At 40.9% G+C, this 26,512-nt stretch overlaps 1 protein-coding gene across 1 annotated transcript; it reads left to right on the forward strand.

Moving 5' to 3' along the window:
- Nucleotides 1–528: 528 nt before the first annotated feature.
- On the forward strand, nt 529–25,730 carry DZANK1 (double zinc ribbon and ankyrin repeat domains 1). The gene is made up of 20 exons (XM_059832947.1): nt 529–637; nt 1,303–1,456; nt 2,798–2,915; nt 3,284–3,380; nt 4,172–4,296; nt 4,865–4,950; nt 5,650–5,767; nt 6,787–6,900; nt 9,691–9,783; nt 11,706–11,828; nt 12,869–13,033; nt 13,680–13,908; nt 17,402–17,505; nt 20,342–20,416; nt 21,347–21,443; nt 22,656–22,744; nt 23,980–24,060; nt 24,647–24,774; nt 25,233–25,307; nt 25,565–25,730. Exons 1-20 carry the CDS (start codon nt 529–531, stop codon nt 25,728–25,730), a joined length of 2,346 nt encoding a protein of 781 aa, XP_059688930.1.
- Nucleotides 25,731–26,512: the final 782 nt, after the last annotated feature.

Raw genomic sequence — 26,512 nt, forward strand, 5'->3', positions numbered from 1 at the left:
ATAAGCTTTAGGAATAGCTGTCTTGCTTTAGTCCTTTTCAGGACACCTTGTATATATATTCAGGTGGCCACGATGAAACAAGAGGCTGGTTCTTCCTGCAGAGAAAATGACACCACACCTGCCATGATTAGGGTCGAGATAATTCGCTGTCGCTCACTCTTACCACATATCACTGATGCATGATGCTGAAGCTGTTTCACTTGAATACGTGGAAATCAGACTGGAGCAAGGGAGGCCAAAGTGAAATGAAAGCGACAGTGCTCATCTCAAGCTTTGCTCACAGATCTGAAACGGGAGAATAAGTCGGAAGTATGATGGTCGTTAGGATCTTGCTCCTTTTCAACGTGCAAATCATGCAAACATTGATGAGAACTAACAGTTTAAAGAATCCGGTGTTCTTTCTTTTAAGAGAAACAAACGAAGACAAGGAATCGCATTAAAAGACTGTCTTTCTCAGTGCGTCTTCTGTTTAGAAAAATTACTGTCTGTCTTTTTGTTTTTCTTTTTTAAGGATCACTGCTGAGAAAAATGACAGCTGGCTCTGTCTCAGTTCCTCAGGTCATACCCCTCCGCATCCCCCTTCCAGGGAAGGCTAAACATGAAATAGACACAAATACTCTCGTAGAAATAAAATCAGGTACGAATAAGAGCCTTCACTCTATGTAAAACCTTTTCTTACGTGTTCATTTGAAACTTTTAGCCTCCATACTTTTGTTTGCATTTAATTATGATTTTTATGAGTGCTTACTTCCTTAAGCAACTTCTTATAAAATTAACCAACATGTTTTGATACACCAAATATACTTGCACTTAATTTTATGCATTCAAACAATATTATCAACATGAGTTATTTCATATATGTTAGCAGTCTTAATTGCTTCCAAGATCAAGCTCTTAAGCTGTTGCATTTCACTTTGACTGCAAAACCAGTGCTTGAAAGTATCATGTGCCAGGCTCACCTCAAAGGTTTTCCTCACAGTTTTTGAAATGCCAACTTTCACCATGGGAGAAAATATCTTTTCTGTCATTAGAACAGACAAGCTGTTGCAGTGTTTTCATACAAAACCGTTGCACAGCTACTTTATGAAGAGAAATACTGCTTATTGTGAAGTTGTGTTTGTTGAGTAACTTAATTTTTCATGGGAGAAACAGTTTCGGTCCCAAACATTCAGTCATTTATGGAACTGTTTTATTTTGTTTATGTGAGAAAAAGCAAGCACAGAGGTGAGTACTTGGAAGCGTAGAGCTTGTTTTTCACAGGTTGAGTACAGTTTGGCTAATTACTTTCTCTGTGCCTTTCAGATACACCTGAGGTCTCCATTTATTACACTTTAGATGGAAGTAAACCAGAACTCATTAGGAAACCTGGCTATGGAGAGCGTAACACTTTTAAGTATAAGGGTCCTATCGTGTTACCAGTTGGGAAAATAATGGTCAAGGCACTGGCAGTTACAAAGTAAGTATCCTGTTTTATTTCAGTCGTATTTTGACAAGAGACAGATATCCTGGTCGTGGCTTGGAGCCACGCTGTTTAAAGCACTCTGTACCTCGCAAATGAGAGCTGCCCCTTTCCCCAGCTGGTCTGCAATCTAAGTGAGCTTCGTGGGTTGCATTGACTTCACTTTCCCATGACACTTTTTAACCGTCAAATGTTTGTGCGGATGGATTATCTCTCGGGTGTTTATCTCCTGGGCTGTGGATGTAGGCTGATGATCCGTAGAGGCCGTGGGTGAGAAACTAATAAAATATACTCTACCTCGAGCTCATCCTTTTGAGTGTGATGATAGAAAATGCCAGAGGAACTAGTACGGTGTTTTCTGGGGTCATCCAGCGATTCGGCAGATTTAGAGAAGTTGGTCTTCCCAGGAATCTGCTTAGTTTCTCCTGAAGGAGCACAGAATGCTAAACCTCACAGCTTAAGTCCAAGGGTAAAGTAGAAGGGTAAAGTAAAAAGACAATACATAGAAAGAAAACTGGATTTTGCTGCACAGCCACTGACTTCACGCTTAGAAACAGAGGGAGGACACGTGCCTTCTCTGTCCGTGCCCTGTTGTATTATTCTTTATTTCCCAGGGAGCAGAAACTCCCACTCCAGTTGGGGATTTGTGCTTCCCCACTATTAGCACCCGCAGGTAGCCTTTGCTTCTGTCTGCGCTAGAATATAACAACACAAACCTTGGCCTCTGTGTATTTTCTGATATCGCTAGCTGGATTAGCACTTGTTTACAGTATGTTTTTATTAAGACGTTTTCAGGTGGGCTAAATAGATGCTCTAGAATGACAATAAATCCCAAATGAATAGTTTGGTCATTTACAGCCATTTTAATGTTACTCCTGTAATTTAATAAACGGTAAAGCATGACAGTTGTTATATCAAATGAATAGGATGCTACCTGCTGCTTGACTGGGAAAATGAATATGGCATTATGAATGGAAGAAAAGTCTTGCTCGCCTCTCTTTTCTGCAATGCTGGCAAACAGTAGTTACCCCAGAAAGCAGATACAGGAGTATCAAGAGTACTTTTACATGTAAAAGATGTTGAGGGATTAAAATATTCATACATTTTATTGGCAACTTCTTAGTGTGCACATTTTAAACTGAAAATATATTTTAAAAAAGAACAAAACAAGGCAGTAGTTACTGAGAGTATTGCCCAGGATTATACTTATTAACTGAAATAATGACTCGCAAGCTTGGAAGAGATGTACCAGGAAATGAGCCGTGTTCATCAGTGATTTATTTTTTGCTGCACAGGGGTTTGTGGCATGTCTATAGCTTTATGAACATTGCTTTTCAGGGACTGCAGGGAGAGTACAGTTGTAACAAAGGTATTTCTGGTAGAGTACAAGCAACCAAACATCCTCTTCTCTGTTGAAGACAATGACAAGAATTTCCTAAAAGAAATCGCCACACAGGCAAGTTTTAGCCAATTTAAGTCCTTGTCTGAATATAAAATGTTGTATGTGTGGTATTACTTAGAGATTAAACCTTTATTGCCTATACTTTTGATGTATTTTATTACCTCTATTTGCCCATCTTTGCTGCCTCAGTCCTTTTTGTGATACTAAAATTTCAAGGGGACAATTTTGTTTTTCTTTTTCACTGGTCTTTCATTACCAGTTCAGGTCAAATATTTTTAAAATACGTTTATCATTTAAGATTTTCAAATGCTTGCATTGAAAATAAGCATGTACTTTTAAAATCATAACAAATAACTATAGCAAGAGAGGAGTAGAGCAAACCCAAATATTTCATTTGGAATTCAAATGGAATTACTTTTTAGGAGAGGGAAGGTAGGATGTTTACTACAGAACCAAAGAAGAATGGAGTGAATGTGGACATCAAGCCTGCCTGGAGTGAAGCACCCCAAGATTTTCGAGGTATAGTATTACTTCATAAGACTGAAATAGACTTCTGTCTTAACTGAAGATAGGCAGTGTAAGGTTTTCCTCTTACATCGTTGGTAAAACATGGGTAATTTCAAAATGATCTCAGAAGACAGAATGTCCTCTGGGAATTCCAATTTCAATTGCTCAATGCTGCAAACAGAGAACAAACGTTAACTTCCATACGTATCACATTACCTCTTAAAACATATTAAAAAGTCATTCATTTCTGAGCAACGTAACAAGGCCCATATTAAAAAGTCATTCATTTCTGAGCAACGTAACAAGGCCCAGTCTATATTTCCCTTTGTGCCAGAAAATGCTGTTGAATTTATGGGATTGCAAATCCTTTACCGAGTTGTTTACTGATGTTTGCTTGCAGTAAGATTCCAAAATAAGTACACAAAGCAGAAATGAAAGCTTGACCCAGATTTTCTCTACAGGTGAAGCCTGTTACTCCATGGTAATGGCAATGGGACTGTTTAAGAGCAGGGAATCATATTAATGTTTACTCATTGGGGGGTTTTTGAGCATTCAGGGAGGAAGAAAACCGTAAATAGAGAAAAATACAAAAGTCATCTCTTTCAGAGAGGAATGAGGTTTCTTCTAGTTTAATTTCCTGTAATTCCATGCAGTTTATTTGAACCCAAAATCTGGATGTCAAATAAATTTTTAAATATGCTTAGCTATTGGAATTTAAAAACGAGAGTATGTAATATTCAGGTTAAGATATATGTTAACTGCATGAAGTGAATGACAGTGGAATAACAGGATTGTAATTTTAGACTTGGAAACAGAAAGCAAGACTGCTCACAGGTCCCTGCAAGGACCACAGCTCCTTGCCAGTCATTTGGAAACAACAGAGTACAGAGAGGAATCCATCTCAGCCCTACCAATAGAGTCATTACAGGTACGCAAAGGGGTGTTGAGGAAAACTGTCAAAGGCTGTCATCAGAACTGAGCTCTAAAAAAATAAAGACCTGAATATTTGTGATCATTCTCATATAATCTCTCAGAAATTAATGCCTTTGGCTGTATTATACAGTATTAATTTAATTTTACTGGTAATAACACACTGGAATAGGACTGCCCAAAGCAGTACACAGTTATCAGTAAGGACAAAACCAGTCAAAGCAAATTAACAATGCCTGCATTCCTACTAATTATCTTCTAATACATTACTGAATCTGCAATTAGCAAATAATTATTGCTATAAGTTGGCAAGTTGATATTTAAAACTTGATATTCAGTAATGCTGTCTTGGAAGTAAATAGCAAGACATCATTGATTTATTTTTATTGGAAGAAGCTGTGGGTCCTTAATGCAGCTAATGGGGGAATCAAGGGTAGTAGATATTCCTTAAAGCAATGGATTTCAGAGCAGTTTGTCTCAAGTGACATCTTTAGCTGATTTTGCTACTCTTATATGCATTTTGCAAATACTCACTTACTAAGGCTAAAAAATTACCTTTATCTCAGTTTGCTAGCTCTTCTGCAGTGACTAGTCGGAAAAGCTTAGCAAGCACACAGGTGGCAAGGATCCAGAGGGAAACAGATTTCCTCAAGTAAGTGACTTCTTCTTTTCACGTATTTGTCCTTGGAAAGTAACTGAGCAATTGCCTTTTGCAACCAAGTTGATAGTACTGTGGGGCTCTATAAAAACAAGGAAAGCAACAACAGACACTGGCTCGTAACTGGAGAATGTGATCTAGGTAGGGCTTTGAAAATTCTTTCTCTTGCATATAACTATATGTTTTATTTGCATCTCACCATACACAGTAATCAACTATCTTAGTATCCTTTAAAAAAATTCCTAACACCTGTAGGATCAGAGGAAAAGCTGTCTTTGCAAATTAGAGTACAGCCCTCCCTGCTGTAGGTGAAAACTGCTCACTGGAGTAGTCTCACAGAACATTAGTGCTTACCAATATTGAAAGGGTTATGTGATCTACACCAGTGGTTCCCCATGTTGCAGCAGTGAGGCCTGATACAGATGGCGTGTCAGGAGACTTGTTTACCTCACATGGTGAGGAAGAAAGTATGAAACTCCATAGCAGCCAGAGAGTTTCAACCCTGCAAAGCTGCTTAGCATTCAGAACCTCGTATTGTGGGCGCTGGGGCATGGTGTGGTGGACCACCATAGCTTGGAAACCACAACTGAGAAATCAGTGGCCTAAGTCCTGTCACAGCAGGTTCCAGATTGATCATTATTATGCAGCACTACAACACCAAAACAAGCTCAGCCAGTTTGCACTTATTTTCAGATGTGCACGCTGTTCTGCACCTCGCCTGTCTGACCCCTTGGCTCACTTCTGTCAGGAATGCGGATCTCCTATCCCACCCGTGCCAGTACGCCGCTTCCCACCCCCTGAAGGAGCACAGGTCAGCAAAACATCGTAACAATCAACAAATCCTCTTTGGAGAAACAAACTTCCTCAGCACATTACACATTCAATGCTGGCAAAACCATTTTTTAGTCACGCTTTCATTTGGGAAGCTCTGTTCTGATTGTTTCATTTTGTTCAACCCCTTTAGCAGTGGACCCGATGTAATTCTTAAATGATGGGCAAAATGAACCATAGATTGCTTCAAGTGCCATATATCTTAATAAGGATAATGAAAAAGTAAATTGTGTTTTACTCACTTGTGCTGGGAAACATCACCAAATTCAGATTCCTCATCATCATGCAACAACCACCACCGCACCTTCAGGACCTGCATATGCATCTTATTCCAGTGCTAACTAGGGCTGTTAGTTGGTTAGTAACTAGTGCCTATGTCATAGCTGTAGAAGATCCATCTGATATGCCTGAAACCTTAAACAGTGGCACGTGTGGGCATATGTAAGAGCACCAAGATTTTACAGTGATGCCTGTAACTATCTTCTCTAAACTCTTCCCAAGAGATAATAACCTAATCTAACCAGTCAAGGGTGGGTTGGTTTTTTTTTTCCCCTGTATCATCAGAATGTTGTCTTGTCTGGGGCAATGCTCTAGTTTCAAGTGATGACTGAGAATATTCAGCATCTCTTTAGATTAGGTTAATAATTAGGAGGATTTGAACTACCTGCATACATTTTATAGTAGCATTTTAAATTTACTGAAAATTAACTTAGTACCTTTCTGGCATATTTTTATGACTGCTTTAGTCAGTCACTAAAGCATTCACTGACTAAAGAATGCTTTAGTCAGTAAAGCATTCTCTTTCCACTTGTCTTCATATATTCTCAATAGCCTTTGATCTTTATGGATCAATATCAGCATCTGTTGCTGTCAGTTGCTATGTTTCCAGTGACTTGCTGCTGATGTAGGCTCGAACGAGGAAAATACTGAAAATCTCATGATAACGTTAATGATCTCATTATGGTCCTTAACACACTGTGATGTGGTTTTTTTCTTCAGATGGCACCATGTCTTGAATGCAGACATCTTGTGCCAATGAATACACCCTCTTGCATTGTATGTGAGTCGCCAATAGCTCCGCAGCTCCAGCCCCAAACCAACAATTGCATAAAGGTACTTGAGAATAAACATAACAAAATAGCAATTTACCTCCTGGCATGCATTTTTCTAGCGGATGACTTCATTACAAATATTTTGATCCAACTTGGGCTTGGGTAATTACATTATGACAGCTTTAAGAGTTAGTAGGATTAAAAACGCCTTGAATAGAAATAATCATTAAAGGTAAACCACATAAGCTCAGGAAGGCATGCTGAAGAGCACATGATGTAGCAGTCTGAATGACAGGAATGCATCCACTTCTGTTCTGTAGAGAGATATTCTATGATTTATGGCCTTAGTATTACTAAGCATTTTCAGTTTATTAAATATGTCCTCATTATTCTGCTTACCTCATTTGATTGTAAGAGCTTAGCACAGATGGGCTGGAAGAACTGGGGCAGTGGGTATATGCCCAAAATGTTAGAGCACAGTCTTGATCAGTGATCCAAAAGTGCTGGTGGTCTTAATTAGACAAGATTTGCCCTACAAAATTCTCCCTACCCAGGGGTATGGGGACCCAAGCAGGGGCCCTCCTCGATCCCCCCCGTCAGGGGAAAGGGTGTGAGGAGGAGAGGGCTGATACTGCATGTCCACAACTGTTTGCAGAGCTGGTGTCGGCAACAAGGTTTTGGCTTCTATGATAGTGGGACCCTGTTTGAGCATCAACATCTCCTTAGGAGAGATGGGATCCACCTCACAGGGCAAAGGTATCTTTGCCAGCAGGAGGGCTGGGCTAGGAAGAAAGGTTTTAAACAAGAAATGACAGGGGAGGGAGGGTTACCACCAGCCCTGTGAGGGAGTGATGGACAGGGCTGACAAGCAAAGGGCCGTGGGTGATGTGGATGAAAGGGAACACTTAATCAACAAAACAGGGCTTACGTGAGGTCGCCTCAAGCATTTGCACGTAAGCAAGGAAGTGCCAGTAAGGCAGCATGATGGGGAAAACCCCCCCAGATGCTTTCTGTGAAATCAGCATGCTGGGGTCCCTCTCTGAAGCGCCTGTACACTAATGCAAGCAGTGTGGGGAGTAAACTCAAGGAATTAGAGGTCTGTGTGCAGTTGCAGCATTATGATCTTGATGGGACCACAGAGATGTGGAAGGATGGCTCTCATGACTGTATGGGTGACATCGTAGTGGGTGTCTGCTGTAGACCACCCCGCCACGAAGAACCAGTGGATGAGGCCTTCTACAGACAGCTAGAAGTAGGCCCGCATTTGCAGGTCCTGGTTCTCATGGGGGACTTTAAGCACCCTGATATCTGCTGGAGGAACAACGCAGCAGGGCATAAGCAATCCAGAGGTTCCTGGAAAGCACTGATGACAACTGCTTGATACAAGTGACAGAGGAGCCATTGAGGAAGGGCGCTCTGCTGGGTCTCATACTTACAGAGAAGGAAGGGCTTCTTGGGGACATGAAGGTCAAAGACAGCCTTGGCTGCAATGACCATGAGATGGTGGAGTTCAGGACCCTGAGAGGAAGGAGCTGGGGCAAAAAGCAACATCACGGCCCTGGACTTTAGGAGAGCAGACTTTGGCCTTTTCAGGGATCTGCTTGAAGAAGTCTAATGATATCCTGGGCTGCATTTAGGAAGTGTGGTGCCAGCAGGTAACTGGAGGTGATCCTTCCCCTGTATTCAGCACTGGTGAGGCTTTATCTGGAGTACAGTGTCCAGTTCTGGGCTCCCCAGTACAAGAGAGACATGGACATACTAGAGAAAGCCCAACAAAGAGCCACTAAGATGATTAAGGAACTGGAGCTTCTGGAGGAAAGACTGGGAGAGCTGGGACTGTTTAGTCTAGGGAAGAGAAGGCTTGCGGGAATCTCATCAATGTATATAAAAATCTGAAGGGAGGGTGTAAAGAAGACAGAGCCAGGCTGTTTTCAGTGGTGCCCAGTGCCAGGACCAGAGGCAATGGGCACAAACTGAAAAACAGGAGGTTCTCTCTGAACATCAGGAAACACTTTTTTCCTGCAAGGGTGACTGAGCAGCTGCACAGATTGCCTAGAGAGGTTGTGGAGCCTCCATACTTGGAGATATTCAAAAGCCATCTGGACATGGTCCTGGTCAACTTGCTCTGTGTGGTCCTGCTTGAGCAGGGCAGGTTTGGACCTCCAGAGGTCCCTTCCAACCTCAACCATTCTGTGGCTCTGTGATAACTGCAAGGGAACATTTTTGGAAAGAGAAAGGTGCTGAAAGGAAACTATTGACTGAAGACTGTCAGATAAAGAAGGAGATTCATAATCTGAGGCAGTTACCAGCTTGATGTCAAAGTAGATTATAGACATTGGCCCAAATTTAATGTTTACTGACAACCTTCATGTAGATGCAAAGACAAACCTGAACGAATTGGTGCCAACAATCAAAATATCAGACTCCTTATTCTTAGTCCTGGTGGAAACTCACTTGTTGATAGTGACCATGCTAAGATCCTTTAGGGCACCCTCATGGTATATTATTATTATTAATTTTCCTTGCAGATACTGGACTATCTGTTTTGTGTGAGTGCAGTGACTAAGCAAACTGACAGTAATACATAAAAAGATCTGGAGGTATTGATGCTGGATCTCCTGAGGGAACCGTACCATAGTTTAAAAAAAATTGTCACCAAGATATGTAGGTTTGTGATGACTAGGCAAAATGGCCTTACTGAAGTCTGAAGCCCACAGCACAGACTTCAAGGATCTCTTCTATCTGCAGGGCTGAATAACCACAGCACTTTGTAAGATCAAGTCCTCTTCTTATTGTTGTTGTTCACGGTTTTCAAATACCATGTGAAATATATTCTTTCTCTATTTAAAAGGGTAAAGTAATTTGTCAGGCGTGTGGCACAGGAAATCCTCTTCACCATAAACACTGTGTGACTTGTGAAAGCAAACTGCCTGAAATACAGACGGTAAGGCTCCTTGCATCAATCACACTAGGGTTAATCAAATCAAAGCGTAACATTCTTTTTCTTTGGAAAACTGAAGTCATACCCCTGTGTGCCTGTGTTACAAAAGCCGAGAATCCCTGCCCTGTGCCATATTCAAGCCTAGTACTCCCACAGATGCTCCATCACAAATGTCCAGCTAAACATAAGCGTATCGTATACCTTCAAGCTGTGGAGGTCAGGACTGCAAATGCCATTGTGAAAGCTCGGAAGGCTTTTAGAAAACAGGTAGTCTTAGTTCCAAGAGAGTCTTTTTTGTGTTCAGATTACTTTCAATTGCAATAGAAAACTTGAGTATATACATGAGGAAGATCATTCTCGTCGATTTCAATTATTTTGTGAAAATAAAATATTCTTTTACATTATTTTTCTTATCTCCGTTTGCTGCTTCCCCTACGTGCATAGAGCTACTATGCTCGTATTTGGCTGTGACTCTGCACAGAGGTGAGAAAAGCAACAACAAATGTTCCCCTGAAAATTGCTCTCTGTTTCAACTCCCCATTTAGCTTGCTCATTTGGTTCCTTAGAAGAATTTTACTTTCACTTCTGAAGAGGAGAGTCTTGTGTGAAAACCTTAAGGTACATTTCACTTCTCCAGGTTGTGATAAATACAGAAGTGAGAGAATAATGATTTGCAAGTTAAAATCTTCTGATTACATTGGCAACATCCTGAGTTCTAAAGCTGTTAGTAGCTAGAGACAAAGGTCTCTTGTATAGCCACTGAGGTGTCACTTCAAAGTGAATTTCAGTAGGAATCTGTACTTACCTAAGATAAACTTCACCTTCACTGAATGTAGATATTAATATGTACCTGCATATGTAGTTAGGCATATGACTCGAATGGTGAGACCTGTAGTAGCCAAGAGAGAAAGTTTAATGCTTACTGAATTATTATTAATAGTAATCAGAAATTTCACAAATAATAGTGATTAATTAGTGATAACAATAGTAATTCCTGAATAATTAATAATTAGCAATAATGCTGATATTACTATTAATGGTTATTAAATAATTTAGATTTAGAACATGTTTAAACTTGTGCTCTTGTAAATTTTGCCTTCCAAACGAACCCCCAAGTTACACCATTCAAATTGCAATGAGGCCACAGCTGAAAATAGGGCTATTTTGTGTTTGCTTTCTTGCTGTTGTGGTGTCTGTAATCAAAATAATTTTCCTCGGGTTCTGTTCCTTATCCATATTCCTGACTTGCAGAGAAAACAAACTGCATAAGGCCTGAGGCAAAACCTAACAAAACATTTGAAGACCTGTTTATCCTAACTAGGATCTATAATCAACCTCTAGAAGTTTCAGCTGAAAAATCTGTTTTCTTTTGCATACCCATATAAGTTAGTTGTAGTAGGAAAGCTAGGTAATATATAACTTGTATGAGGTAAAAGTGCAAAAAACTATTTATGTAACAAATATCAAACTGAGAGAAAACTCATTATCCAAACACACTCTCCCTGCCACACTACTACAGAGAAAGGTACAAAGAAAAATAGCTGTTGTGTTCTGGATTTGGAGATATAAGTTTATCAGCAGAGAAACTTCCCTCTTAACTTTAAGTGTACTTATACCTGGGGCCATATTAATAAATACTCAGTGTAAAAGGACACGATTGATAAGGAAATAAATTTTTTTGCCGCTCAGTTCTGCTAAAAATATTTAAAAATTAATTAATGCCACACTTTACTGTGGTTTTGGAATGAAAATAACAGGTTAGAGCCAAGTCAATCTGTTGCTTATTCTAAGTTGAAATAATTCTTTTAGGCTGAATATTACTTTATGTTATCAAAGTAGCTTGCTTTCCTCTTTCACCTTATTTAGCTTGTGAACTTTGCTTCATAAGAAGTATTTTCTCCCTAATGCTTTTTTTGTTTTATTAGCCCATGTTTGGAGGAGACACCCCCCCACTTTATCCCAGCCAGCAAAGGAAGACAGTTTCGTGCTCAAAATGCAATCGTGTTAACCAATGTGATGCCCGTTTCTGTGACTGGTGTGGAGCCAAGGCACGTGCCTCTCGGTGTTTGTGTTGACAAATCTGGTTTTGCTCATCTGTGACCTGCAGCAATTTCAAACCTATCTTTGCAAAACTCTTGTCAGTTAACACATAGCTTATTATTATCAAAATACTTGCTTAGAGCACGTAGGATTATATAAAGAAAAATTAAAGGCTTAGATGGCATCCTGACCCCATGTCAGTCAGTGACTTAAGGGTTTAGAGATGTAAACAAATTACCATGGGTCACTGAGCATCCTCCGCTCATTGCATCAGTTGAGATGTAATAGCTGTGTACTCTGCCAAAGTAACTTCTCCATCAAAGGTTAAAGCATAGGCTAACCTAATGCAAGCTTTCCCATATCTACTCCGGGCTGTGATCACCTATACGGGTAATCACCAGAGATGAGATGATGCATGCAATTATTTTTTTTGGCTGAAGGCCTTATTAACTGAAGACAAGTACTTTCTCTTAGCTGCTGCTCAGTAGAGCTTTTGCACAGTACAGTCAACGTAAACGATTTCCTCTGGCAAGTATTTTTATAAGTATAGTGTTTCAAGCTAAGATAACACTTGGGGAGAATTATTTTTTTTCTATGAGCTGAGCCCACATAAAATTTTAAAGACTCCCCTATATGCATACATAACCATTGGTCCTGTACTGTACCAGGGGACTTGGGCGTCATGTTAGAATTGAACAGGAAAGAATTGCAGTCAATATATTCAGTATCAGAGCACACGCCAGTAATAACAGGGCTTTGCCAAAGAAAAGAAATATTTTTGAAAGTGTATGTTAAAAAACAACGTACCAAAATGCTAGATCTGCCTGAAAAAATGTTTGCCTCCATAGCACAGTGCTGAGCTACCTGAAGATTTACTGTCTTGCATCTCCCAGTGTGTCAGCAGTCTGGTATCCTGGTTAATATTTCCAATCTAATAGCTTTAGGTAGTGCTACTTTTCTTCCTTTTAATTTATGTCACTGCTTTTATCTTTCCTGAACCACGCATCATATGTTTCTGTAGCGACAAGTGTTTCATTCAACTTTCCAGCCTGGACCTCCTCCATCCTACTTTACTTGTTTCAAGTGTGGTACAAGCAACCGTCCATACGCTCGCTTCTGTGGGTCCTGCGGTGTTTACATAGAGCCCCCATCGAGGGTGGGTTCTCAGCACGGCAGTCTCATGGATGTTGAGGACTCACTGGGGTTTTCTGAGGTAAGAAAGACACACAGTATTACAAAGCTGGGCTTGAACACAGCTAAAAGGCTAGTCCACTGCAGGGATAGATCGGCACAACTCCATTCATTTCCTCTTCAAGACAGCGTTGTGATCCGTGAGCACGCTGAGGGCAAAACCGAGGATACGTTTATTCTGAGAGCTGCTTTCTGCTGAAAAGCAGCCTTAGCCAAAGGCCTTAATCCAGCCTTATTCTAAGTAGAACAGTGAGAAACAATCAGCTTTTCAAAAGTCTTAGCTCTTTACATACTTTTATCTTATTACTTGCGAATTATTTGTGTCCTGCTGATACAAGGTATTCTTTCATGCATATGTAACAGTGCTTTGAAAACTCTGTTTTAAGAAAGACCATAATACTTAGCAAGGCCAGCTTTTGTCCTACAAAAGCATACGTGTCGTTCTGCTGGCAATTACGAAGAGTTTTGCTTTTGCTTGAGTATTTGTGATAAGTTACTTCATTGCGACAGACTGGTAATTAAAATCAAGAATCGTTACTGAATCTTCCCGCTAGCTTTCTCATTCCTTTACAATTTTGTATAGTGTTCCAGTTAATTTCTGCTTGTAAACCATTCAATTGTATCTAATTATATTACTTACACTTTTCCTTCCCCTCCACTCCCCACAGACCAAACGATTTCAAGCTCAAGTTGCCTGGCAGCCTCTTCCTATTTCCTTGCCCAAATCAAGGGCAGAACTAAAAGAAAGAGAAGATAAAGGAACCCAAACCATTGGACTTTTTTACCCATCTAGCAAACTGTTGGAAAAGAAGGAGCTTGAGCTGATTTCACAAAAAGAAAAGCTGGAAAAGATGAGTGATCATAAGCCTCTCCTGACAGCCATTAGCCCTGGAAAAGGTTGGAGTTTTATGTTTTTTAAACACAGCTGCAATGTATGACCTTGCTTTTTCTTGCAAAGATTATAGTCTATGGAATGTGGCATCAATAGGACACTGATTTATCTCTTTACAAGTCTGTCTTCCCACCAGTCACTTGTAAATGCAGTGCCTTAGAATTCAGATCACTGATCTCCATTGATAGCTAAAAGAAAGCCTATCAGCAATATCAAAAGTGTGGTTGCTGACCCCTGTGCAGCCTTACTAATTTGCTAGTAGTTTGATCTCCTCAGATCCTACAAGACCAGGGGCAGGTGTCCTATATTTGAATTGGAAATCACTGAACAACCACCCCCCCTCCCAGCACCCCCTGCAACGTGAGGCTCCGGTAGCGCCTGCTGGGAGTGTTGTTAAACAAAACCCTGAGACACAGGGGATCGTAGCTCCCGAAAAATATGATGAGGCTTGTCTACGTGAAGAACTTGTTTGGGGTGCTGTTGTGGTATAAATTATAGAAGTTTCAGAAGCAAAGGAAACTAAACCTGAGAAAGGGATTCTTAACAGGATTACAAAAAATAGGGTTGGTAGAAACCTTGAGAGCTCTGTAGGCCCCATCTTCCAGCCCCGCAAAAGTATCAGTACACCTACATCGCTCATTGCAGCGACTGTCCATGCACAGACTACTGTATCAGTACTGCAAACGATTTTGTTTCGCAGTCCCTGGTTTGGTCAGTTAGTTCTTTGTGGAATCACTTGACTGTTTGCTGTCATTAAAAAGTTTGCAATTTTTAGAGATTTTAGTTTTACTATCCTGGGAAAACTCCCACTTCAGCTTTCCAGATCCCAAACCCTTGAAGACAGTCCATCAGTATTAATTAGGGACCTAATAAATGGCCCAATTCGCAAAATTGTCTTTAATCTCACAGGGCAGTCCAGCTGTGGAGTAGTCCAGAGAATAAGTTAATTATAAATCACTACAGCATCAAACCATGGTTACTTTTTTTGATCCACTTTCCCATCTCTACCTCTTTTCTTCAATCAGAGGGTCAACCCCTCAGGCCATTATCGGAGTTATTGATCTATTGGGTAGAAAAAGTGGCTAATGAATGTTAGAATTCCCTGGTTTTGACTCCGTGTATAAATATCCAGATGAACACAGAATCACTAAGGTTGGAAAAGACCTGTAAGATCATCAAGTCCAACCATCAACCCAACACCACCATGCCCACTAAACCATGTCCCGAAACATGATGCACTTTTATTTTTAAAATTATCAGTAGGGAAATCTGTTTTCCTACTCTTTTGCTCTGAAATGTGGCGTGTTCTCTTAGACATCACTGTAGGAATTACAACACTTGACTCAACATGTCAGGGTGCTTAATTTAGTCAGAGATAATAAAGGATTGCCCTGGAATAGTGCTGAGAGGGAAAAAAAAAAAAAAAGTAGCCCTGAACATTCATATATTTCTATCAGAAGTACAGCTCTTGACTTGTGAGTGAGAACTCCTTTCACTGGGAAAGGCTGGGAAGAAATTCTGAACTGCTTTTGAACTATGTTAATTTTTATCCATTTAGCAGAGGTAACTGTTGAAGTTGCACTGTGTAATATATTCTCCTTTAGACCCTGCCAAGGACTGAGGAACGTATTTCATTCTATAAATCAATAAGCGTCTGCTACAGTCAAGTCTTTCATGCTGTTCCCTTTCCTTGATGCTGAGCTGTATATATGGCTTGAAACTACGTGTATCAACAAGACCATATGCCATCACCCAGGAAAATCTTGTTTATATACTCCAAATATGTCCACTATTTCTTCAATTCAAATAGTATCAGACGTTTGACATTAAAGTTTTTAAATACAAGTGATTAAATAAGGTGGGGTGTTTGGGTTTTTTTTTTTTAATTTCTTGACCTATCAGCCATTAACTTACCTTTTATTTTGTGAAGATTAAAAAAAACAGTTAGGATGGGGGAAATAACAGCAGTACCAAAACACTAATCCTCTGATGTGTACTATATTTCTTTTTTTGCTGTACTTTCAGCCTGTTTTGAACAGGAGCCAAGTCATTTACCGGGTAAACTTTACAAAGAAGCCTCCTCTTTTATACTGTAACAAACAGTAAATCAGTGTGATATAGGTGTAATCAACTACTGACAGCATGAATTCAAGTATTCCATCAGTGCTGCCAAAAATTCTTTTAGATGTAATAAAACGTCAAACATGCAAGAATATGTTCCTGGCCATCTGGATTTTTTGAAATAAAATCTGGGGATCTAGGCTAGTTATGAACCAGTTTATTGCAAATAATACCGACTTCTGTGGAGGAATCACTCACCGAGTAGTAGTCTAGCTTAGATTTTTTAATTACTGTTTTCAACTTGTGTTAGTTTTTGCACCTGAGACCGTGGCAGAGAACAATTTATGTTGCTCTGTGGATCCTTCTTTTTACATTCCTTTAAAGCTGCCTAAGAAATAAGACTTGCTGTTTTAGTTTGTCATAGTTTCTACCAGTTTGATCTTGGAAGAGTTTTCCAAGCACAAAAATCCTTGTGCACTTGCCTTTCCTTATAAAAGTCAGAGGAGCGCTTTTCTTCTGACTTGGCTTCTTTTAACTGCTTTGAGCTTCACTTAACGTGAAGGGAAGGATAAGGTCAGAGCTACTTCATTGTGTAAGTTAAACAAGGTTACCAAGCCTACACAATTTATTAACAACAAAATAAATAATACTCTGTACTTCCTGTAAGTATGCTCAAAAATAAAATTAGCCAGATCTTGATAACAATCACTTAAGAATGAGAACAAGTCCTTTAGTTACTTTCTTGCTTGAAAACAGAACATTGCTTCGGAAATACTTGGAAACTCTAAATGGCTTAAGATGAATTTTGAATCCAGACGCATTCAGCCCCGCATGTTTCATGCCCTGTACCAGCATAAAGGAATGCTGACTCTCTCCCAGAGATCCTGACGGGCAAAAGAGCAGGAATGCTTAAGCTTTTAATATGCTCTCCCATATATAATTGAAAGACATTTATTTGGGGAAGAATTTACACAGACCAGGATGCTGCGTAGGTTGAGTTACTACATCTGCAGTTTTCAGATTTGCCTTGTTTCTACCTGTCAGTGGTCTCAAATCAAGTAAAACTCAGTTCAATAATGCACAATTGCTTAGTTGTAATAGTGTACTTTTTTTTTTCCTAATAATCTGGAATAGTGTGAGATTCTCCTTCACACGGGGCCAGTTTTGATTGCAAAGGACATTTCCAAGACATGGTTTTGTTGTGAATAGAGGTGCCCTAAGAATGAATTATAACCTATGGATAAGAAAGGATTTCACCTTTTTTTAGGGTATAACTTGCTTCTCCTTTTCTTGATCAGATGAATTTTCTAAAGAAAAATTCAAATTGTTTTTGTCTCAGTGACTATATGCTATCTTTTAAATCATCCATCACAGGAGTAGAAGAAACATTAATCACAATTTCAGGGATTTTTCTCCTGCTTAACTCTCTCTGAACAGGTTACTGGAGAAAACAGCTGGATCATGTCTGCGCTCATCTTAGAAGCTATGCTCAGAACAACCTTGAATTCAGAGCACTGATTGGAGAACCTCGAATGGGAAAGGTAGGAAGGAGCTTGTGAGTAGTATCTTTCTATGCAGCCTCATGAAAGGATTATTGTGGCTGCTAGATAAACACTGGAAAAAGAAATGTCTCCCTTTTCTTTATACCTTGACCTGTTTGTGTGTGTGATTTGTTTTGGTTTGGTTTTTTCGTTCCATTTTTTGCTCAGTCTTTTACTGAAGATTTTTTTCCACTTTCTTTCCTATGGCAGTTTCTATTCTTTTCTCACCTCACAGCTATAAGAGAAGTGATAGAAGCCAGAAAGCCCTCGCTCAGCTGCTTTTATAGTATCCCACAGCAGGCAATCAAGAAAAAAAAAAGAATCATATAATCATTTAGGTTGGAAAAGACCTTTAAGATCATCAAGTCCAACCATAAACCTAACCCTGCTAAGTCCACCACTAAACCATGTCCCAAAGCGCCTCATCCACACGTCTTTATGGACCGCCAGGGATGGTGACTCAACCACCTCCCTGGGCAGCCTGTTCCAATGTCTGACAAGCCTTTCCGTGAGAGGTTTCTCCCAATATCCAATCTAAACCTCCCCTGGCACAACTTAAGGCCATTTCCTCTTGTCCTATCACTTGTCACTTGGGAGAAGAGACCAGCACCCACCTCCCCACAACCCCCTTTCAGGTAGCTGTAGAGAGCGATGAGGTCTCCCCTCAGCCTCCTCTTCTCCAGACTGAACAACCCCAGTTCCCTCAGCCGCTCCTCATCAGATTTGTGCTCCAGACCCCCCACCAGCTTCGTCGCCCTTCTCTGGACACGCTCCAGCACCTCAATGTCCTTCTTGGAGTGAGGGGCCCAAAACTGAACACAGTACTCGAGGTGCAGCCTCACCAGCGCTGAGTACAGGGGGACAATCACTTCCCTAGTCCTGCTGGCCACACTGTTTCTGCTACAGGCCAGGATGCCGTTGGCCTTCTTGGCCACCTGGGCACACTGCTGGCTCACATTTAGCCAGCTGTCGATCAACATCCCCAGGTCCTTTTCCACCAGAGATCACTGACATCTCTGTAGTTGGTCAGTTAAATAAGCCCTGCTAGAAATGAGATGTAGTGCTATGCTTGCCTCTGCTCCGGGCTGGATTATACCAGCAGATAGCAGCAATTCTCTTTGGCTACATAGTCTACTCCTGGTATAAACTATACCAGTATTATAGGAACAGCGTATTGCTTTTCTTACTGGAGATGTAGTCTTCAGGATGTCACCAAACCGCATTAAAATGATTAAAGGGGTGATAGGAAGAAGGTGGAAGCTGGAGATTCTTCCTAAAGAGTCCTGGAAGGTAGGGCTGGTATGACTGAGAGATCATTTGGTCCCTGTCCTGAGGGAGGATCAACTCTGCCTCAACTGTTCCTGACAGATGTTTGCCTTGAAGCTTTTCAAACTCACCAACAATGGAGATTTCACAATTGCCCCAGGCAGTCCATTTCTGCACTCAATTATCCTTGCTGTTCAGCTGCGGTACTCTATTGCTTTCTTTGGCAGCCCCGCTGGGTTAAGGAGTCGCATCCCCTCACACTGCTTCCTAGGTGCTGCCAGCACAACTGCTTGTGGCGGCGTCCTGTGGACTGGATCAGTGACTGACCCAGGCTAAAAATAGCTCTGGAGGGAAAAAAAGGGCATCAGTGCTAGTACAAAAGTAGGTTGGCAGTCAGCAGCTGGAAGCGGGATGCGGGCAGAAGTAGGGTGGGGAGCTCCTTGAACTGGCAGAGCTACCGGGAAGCTCTTTCCCAGTGTCTGACCTAAGTCCCCTTGTTACAGTTCAAGCTCACTACTTCTTAGCCTGTCCTGACCGATGTGACAGGCCAGTCAAAAAACCCCACTTCTACACATAGAAACAACTACAGAAAAGTTCATGAATACTGGGGGTCAGAAATCTAATCGTCATTTGGCAGATTACACTTTTGGGAGGTATGACGCTCCACCAGATACTTTGCATCTGAATTCTATACCCACTGAGACCTATTGGGTCCACCAGTATGTTCAGAAGCTGTAGTATAAGTATAAATATAAAATAGTACAGGTATAAATATAAAAGAGATCTGCTTGGTGGAGATGAAGTATGGGTCCACTGCAACTTGTTTCCTTTGCTAGAGGATTCAAAAACATATGCCTGAAAAATATTAAATTGCCTAGAGAGGCTATTCTTGCTGCTACTTGGCCTTTTGTCATCCTATTGTCTTGAAACCACTGCCCCAAAAAGTAACAGAAGTGATTCAAACTAGATGCCAGCCATCTGCGTTTAATGCTGCTTTTTTAGTTTTCGTGTGGATTAGAAATATAATCAACCTTATCTCGAAATTCTCAACCTGCTGCAATACAACCTTGCCAGCTTCATTCCACTTCTTTATAATCCCCTGTGCGCTTATTTATGTATACCTTCAATAGTCTTCTCGCCAGCACTACTGTCTCAATGAACTGATACAGAATGGTGTCCCTGTTTTACTACACACTGTGCTTCTACAGACTGGTACAACTAAAGCAGCAGCCAGTTCTCCTGGAGTGGGGAGTCCTAAGCACAGCACAGCCTTTCATGCGGCTGCAAAATCTGGGTGGAGAACGACTGAACTTTCATGAAACATAGCATTGTTACATCTTTTGGATGCATTTGGCATTTCAGTCATTCTGATATTCCCAGTTACTCAAAATACCACCTGCCCCTTGCTGAGTTAGAGGGGAAGTGTTGGTACAATATCACAAGTAGGCAAAGGCCACGCGTGTGATTTTGTGTACTGGCTCCATAATAAACATCATTGGCAAGACTTTTTCCTAAAACTATTTCTATGTACTTTTTGTAAGAGATACTAATGGCTGCTCTTTCCCTCTAGATTAATTCCGCTACCATCTGTGAGGAGGACTATGAAGTCACTATTACACTGAATTACGCTCTTGCTATTAACAAGGTCAGTTCAGGGGATGAGGCCCGTTGATAGGCAGCTGGTCTAAAGCTGTTACTAGACCAGTCAGCGTAACGCTGATATGTTTTAAATTCAGGTCTAAACAAGAAATTCTTTTGTTCAGAGGGTGTTAACTCATCACTTCAGAGAAAATAATCTTTTTATTTTTCTGTTGGAGCTGGTCGAACAGGTATCTTTATCTGATTAAGCCAGACTTCATGGTTATGTTGCTATCATCTTGCATTTCATTAGTTTGCTATTAATATTAACATTCTTCTTTCAGCTGATGTTGTTTGATCACACTAGCACCCCTTAGCTCTTATCTTAGAGCCTCCTTCTCTTCAGTCAGCATATTGTGCTCTTAAGAAACAAGCTTAGTAATTTTCAATAGTTTGGAGATAACGTTTGCCAGAGCTCCTGTTAACTGTATTCAAACATTCAAAATCCCTACCTCCAGAATTACCGTGTTCCAAAAACGACCCACATATTCATTTCCAGCTTTTCAAAGATGAAAATCTACCATTTCAAAGATCCAAAATTCAGACTGTATCTCTTGCGTAGAATCTTTAAAAGCTTACCTTGCCAAGCGGTGCCTGAAATGGGGTATCACAGCATTTCACAAGTGAGGAGTTAATCCGATCTCTCAAGGGGTAGACACATTTCCATTTGGGCGAGAATCTTCATTTCATTAAGTGAGGTTGTGTCACTTTTTATTTTACATCAAAACAAATACCTAACACAAGGTTTAGAAAAAAATGCTACATTATTTTGCCTCCAGAGTTCAATTATAAATAATAATTTGTCTTGTGCTAATTTGAGACTGATATTAAAAGCACATCTATTTTTTCATATGCAACACCGCTGTTTTGTGCTACTAAGATTATAACAGCATTACATGATAATCTGATTAACCGTCTGCATTTGATGATTCTACAGGATATTCATATTAATAAATCAGTGAAGTTCAGCAGTCATTACCCGAACACTCTAACAGAAGTCGGAGGTGGGCAGGATGGCAGTCAGACTAGTTTTGGTGAGATTTTTTTTTTCCCCTCTGTCTTTATGATAGACCATAAATATAGGAGTCAAGAATACAGAAGTAGTGCTTGGAAGGTTAGACACCGAGATAGGGAAACGAATATACTGGCACATTCTGCGCCTACTTAAGTTGATCTTTAAGTCTCAAAATGTGGCTGAGTTGACATTTAAGCAATGTGCAGACTCTGTCAAAAGCTCATGGGAATGCTTCATCCCTAGAGGACAGCTGGAGGGGCCAGTAAACTGCCACCACAGCTCATAGCAGTGTCTTTATTATAGTGATAAAAGTTCAGATGCTTTGCAACAGGAGCTTTTACAACAGGAGCTGTAAAAGTCAGTATTATCTCTACTTTTGAGCTGTGCCAGGGACTTCAGCTTCGGCACATTTGGCAAAGAAGTGATGAAATACATTCATTCTAGACCTAGTTTTCAGAGAAGCTTAACTTGCATCTCCCGCTGGTGTCGGTAACAGCTCAGCATTTTAGGCATCTCATATTGGACTTAGGTTTTCGTTCAATCAAGTAGCTGTAAAGTCAGCATTAGAATTCAGAAATTCCTATAGTATGATTTGACATACCTCAATTTACATGTAAGTTTTGGCCAGTTTGTGCTTCTAATCTGAGACTTGGCAAGCGGCAGCCACAGCACTAGGAGCTGGTTTTCTGGAGTGTCAATAATGTGACTGTGATTCCAGGCACTCTAGTAGCACGAACTCAATGGGTCCCCACATGCTGCCTGATTTCCTCATCAGCCCTCCTGCACATTGGCAGATTACGTCTCTTAAAAATAATGGACGTACATATCTACTCAAGGTCCTCTAGTCTTGTTCTTAAGTATTTGGGAGCTAAACAGCATTGGAAAATTGTAAGGTTTTTGGTCAAAACAATTAATGAATCCGAGTCAAGCCTGTGAATAGCTGCAGTTAGTTAAAAAAAGACTCAAACCCTGCAAACTCCACATTTAATTGAATCTTCATTTCAAAATAGCAAGTTTTTAAGTCTGCCTGAGTGTAAACCTTTTGTTAAAACCAGTCTGATCTGCAACTAATATTTCATCACTTTCTCTTGTAGAAAACTGATAAATATTGCTTTCATTTCAACACAAAATAAAATATTTCTGTGGATAAATTATTTCCAGATCTCTCCCCCAAGTTCTTGTTAGGATACTGACTTTGCTTTGAATTAACACTTGTTTCCCTTTCTGGCAGACAAAGAAGATCATGATCTTTTCCATTCAAGAGGCAAATTAAAGAGAACAAAGTCAAGAACACTTACAGAAAAAGAAGATAAGCTCCCCGTACGTATCTTCTGCTAGTACAGGAAAAACTACCTATAGAGCAGCACTAACACGAAGGAGGGCATCCAAGGGTAAAAATAGAAAGCTTTTAACACTGATTGGGCTGGGGGGAAGGAAAGGGGACAAAAGTCCAACTTAATATAAAACCTGAAAATTGGTACCTGACGTTTGTTACAGAACTGGAAAAAACCACAAACATTGTTGCTACTAAGAGCTTAATTAGATTGTTGCTCACATTTTTGGACCCATTCTGTTTTACTGCCCCAGCATTAGCCCTAAAGACTGTTGCAGACTGATTTCGTTACAGTTTTTTCTCAGAAGCAACATCAGATGGAGACATTATGGTCTTCCCTTGACCCTTACTATTTGGTTTGACTCCATAGGACATACCCTAGGACTGCTGTCGGCACCGTCAGACTGTGAACTAGACAGGGGAAGATGATCTACACAAGCTTTTAAGTCAACTCAGTTTTCCCATCAAGCTGAGATGTCAGCCAGCCTGAGGGCTAGCTTAATGCAAGAAGCAAGGCTTTATTGCCGCTAGAGACCAAATATCCTGGAAGCCCTGCCTACTAAATGGATTGTCAATAATGGCATGGAAAATTTCAAAAGGGGAACGTGCATTAATCTGAGCTTGGATCAGTTAGCCAACTCAACAGGTGGAAGAAGATACAGAGCTTTGTGATGAGTCCAGAGATAAAAATGCTTGGTCAAGTGATTGGGTGTTCAAAAGGGGAGAGGAAGGAGGTGGAAGGCTGGGAAGAAATAAAAAGAAAAGGGTTTAGCTTTTGTTGTTTCTTTGTTGTTTTAAGATTTAGTAAACTAACTTCTGTGAGGCAAAACATATTCCTTTTTTAAGTAAAATACTTCAAGTTCTGGAAGCTTCAAACTTTAATGCTATAGTAAAGAACTCGTGCCCATGTTTAATTTTACTGTGGTGAGCAGATCTTTGCACAGCCCTGGAGAGCTGCATTGATGTAAAGCTAATCATTTGCAGATACATTTGCTGAATCAAGACCTCAATAGTGAGGTGTTAGCCTGGGTTATCCCCCACTTGCTCGGATTCAGAAAGACGTTCCCACAGAAGGGTCATGGATTAGTAATACTGAGGCTCAGCTACGCTGCATTCATGCCACTGTGTGCATTTTCCACCTTTACTTAAAGGAAGAATACGGCCCACCCAGTTGCATTTTCACTACATGAAATGTTACTATCTCTTTTCTCTATTTCCACAGCCAGAGTCCAGAAAACTACTGGACGAACTGGGTCCGAATGGGAAAGGAAGAATCACCTTGGTAGAACAATTGCTCAGTGAAGTAAGTCATTGCTTGCTGAAGTTGCCCCTTCCAACTCTTTGACCATTTAATCCCTGATGATTAGCCTGGTACATGACTTCAACTTTATGCCTAGGAGGCAAGATCCTTGCAATACAACTGACCGTCTTCAGATTGAAAAAGCATTTCAGAGAAGAAATGGTCTATTTTACATTTATATATGTTCTCCCCATATATGTTCTATTTGGTGGGTGTGCAAGGCATTCTCCTCTGCATTTTGTCGAGGCCATACAGAAAAATACATTAATTATATAGTTTAGGGTCAAGTCCTCTGTATAGCAAAAGCAAGCATAACCTCTACCTTTTTGCTGCATGTAAGGTCCATCCTGACTGCGGGATCTAGTTTGTCTGCTCTTGTTATATACATTCACTCTGGCTTTGAGCTAGGAGACAACAGACATTTTCAGAAGAAACATGAAGAAACAATACCACACAATTTGAACATTTCTCTGTCTTGAGCATAAAGTCCATTTGCCAACTTAAATTGGCATAATATTAAAGCAAGAAGGAAGCCAAAGAATCTTGATGGCTTTTAAACAGCTCACCTTCCCTCTCCTGCACGTTCTAGGGAGCTGACCCAAACTGCATCACGGACGAGGACCGACCTGCTCTCACAGTTGCTGTCCTTAACAAGCACACGGAAGCAATCTCCCTCCTCGTGCAGAAAGGTGCTGACATTGACCAGCAGTCAGGACTGTAAGTGAGCACCGATCCTCTGCCTCGGATCTTTTGAAGTTTTACCAAAAAAACCACTTGTGCTCCAATTTTAGAGGATTAACCTCCCACCCCTCCTCCACAAATCTGTAGTCGAGGAGCTCCTTTCAAAGCCAGATTTAAAAAAAAAAAACAACCTGCGACTGAGCAAAGATAATAGTATTCAGTCCTTCTTTCAGTTGCCAGCTTTGAAGATTTCTCATAATTTCTGTTAGCTTTTAAAAAAAGCTGCTGTTCTATTCAACTCCTTCCCCCATCCACTTCAACTTAATATGATAAACCACACTAAAGCCTACAAAAAAAAAAAAAAACCCCAAACCCACTGCGACTCCTAGTGTATTCTATATCCTCCTATTCATTTACCTTAGTTTAATTTGCTAGACCACTTCTCCATGTACCAGGACAGTTTCCTTAGTACACTGACCATTCCTCCTGTGCAGGCACAACAACACTGCTCTGCATGAGGCAGTTCTGCTTGGAGCGGAGGGAGAGGAGTGCGTCCGAGTCCTGTTACGGTAAGTACTGCCGCTGGGCCTCTAGCTCAGCTACAGGCTTCCCACCGCCTGCTTGCACAGATCTAGTTGGCAGTACTGGAGGGCCAGAGTCTGCCCGAGGCTCAGCGCTCTTATCTCACAGATGTGGCCCTGCAGGAAGAGGCATCTGGAAATTCTGAAGTTACTCTGCATCAACATTTACCTAGAAGCCACTTCGCTAATTCCAGCAACTTGGAATGAATTTAAGTAGCTTAAAACAATCTGTTCTTTATTTACAGCTGCAATGCAAGCACAAAAAAGAAGAACGCGAAAGGACAATCAGCATATGATTTGGCTGTTACAGCTGGAAATAATAAAGTTATTTCATTGTTCGCAAGTAAGCTTGGACAGGGAACATTGGACAAACTTACGAAACCCAGGAACATTGGTCTCATCAGTGTGTGATTGCAACCGCCTTTTCCCCAAGATGGAGCTGGAGGTTCTTTGAGTTTGGGAGCACCTAAGCGCACGCGTCTGGTTCTGTCTGCAGACTTCACAACCCTGTGCAATCAACTCAGGCCCCGCAACAGCCAACTATTTTGTACAAGATTTCCCCCGTTCCTTCCCAGCAGTTCAGAGCAAAATTCTTCACTGTCTGCGCTCTGTTCTGTAAGATTTCTTCTCCTTTCCAAACCTGCATGAGGAGAGGGACCAACAAAACCTTCCAAGGCACAAGGACATTTTAAGGACACCAGATGAACGCTGCTTAAGACAGTCTGACACTGGAGCAATAGCACTGCAAGCTTGTCATGGTTTAGTCCCAGTCGGACAGCCGCTCACTCACAACCCTTCCTCAGCTGGACAGGAGAGAGAAAAATATGACGAAAGGCTCTTAGGTCGAGACAAGGACATAGGGAGATCACTCACCAATTACCATCATGGGCAAAATAGACTTAACTTGGGGAAATTAGTTTAATTTATTACCAATCAAAATCAGAGGAGGATAATGAGAAATAAAACCAAATCTTATAAAAAAAAAAAACCCACCTTCCCCCCACCCCTCCCTTCTTCCCGGGCTCAACTTCACTCCCGATTTTCTCTACCTCCTCCCCCCGAGCGGCGCAGGGGAACGGGGAATGGGGGTTGCGGTCAGTTCATCATACGTTATTTCTGCCACTCCTTCCTCCTCTCACCCTTCCCCTGCTCCAGCGTGGGGTCCCTCCCATGGGAGACAGTCCTCCACAAAC

This window comes from Gavia stellata, chromosome 37 (assembly GCF_030936135.1).
Source record: "Gavia stellata isolate bGavSte3 chromosome 37, bGavSte3.hap2, whole genome shotgun sequence".
Lineage (NCBI taxonomy): Eukaryota > Metazoa > Chordata > Aves > Gaviiformes > Gaviidae > Gavia > Gavia stellata.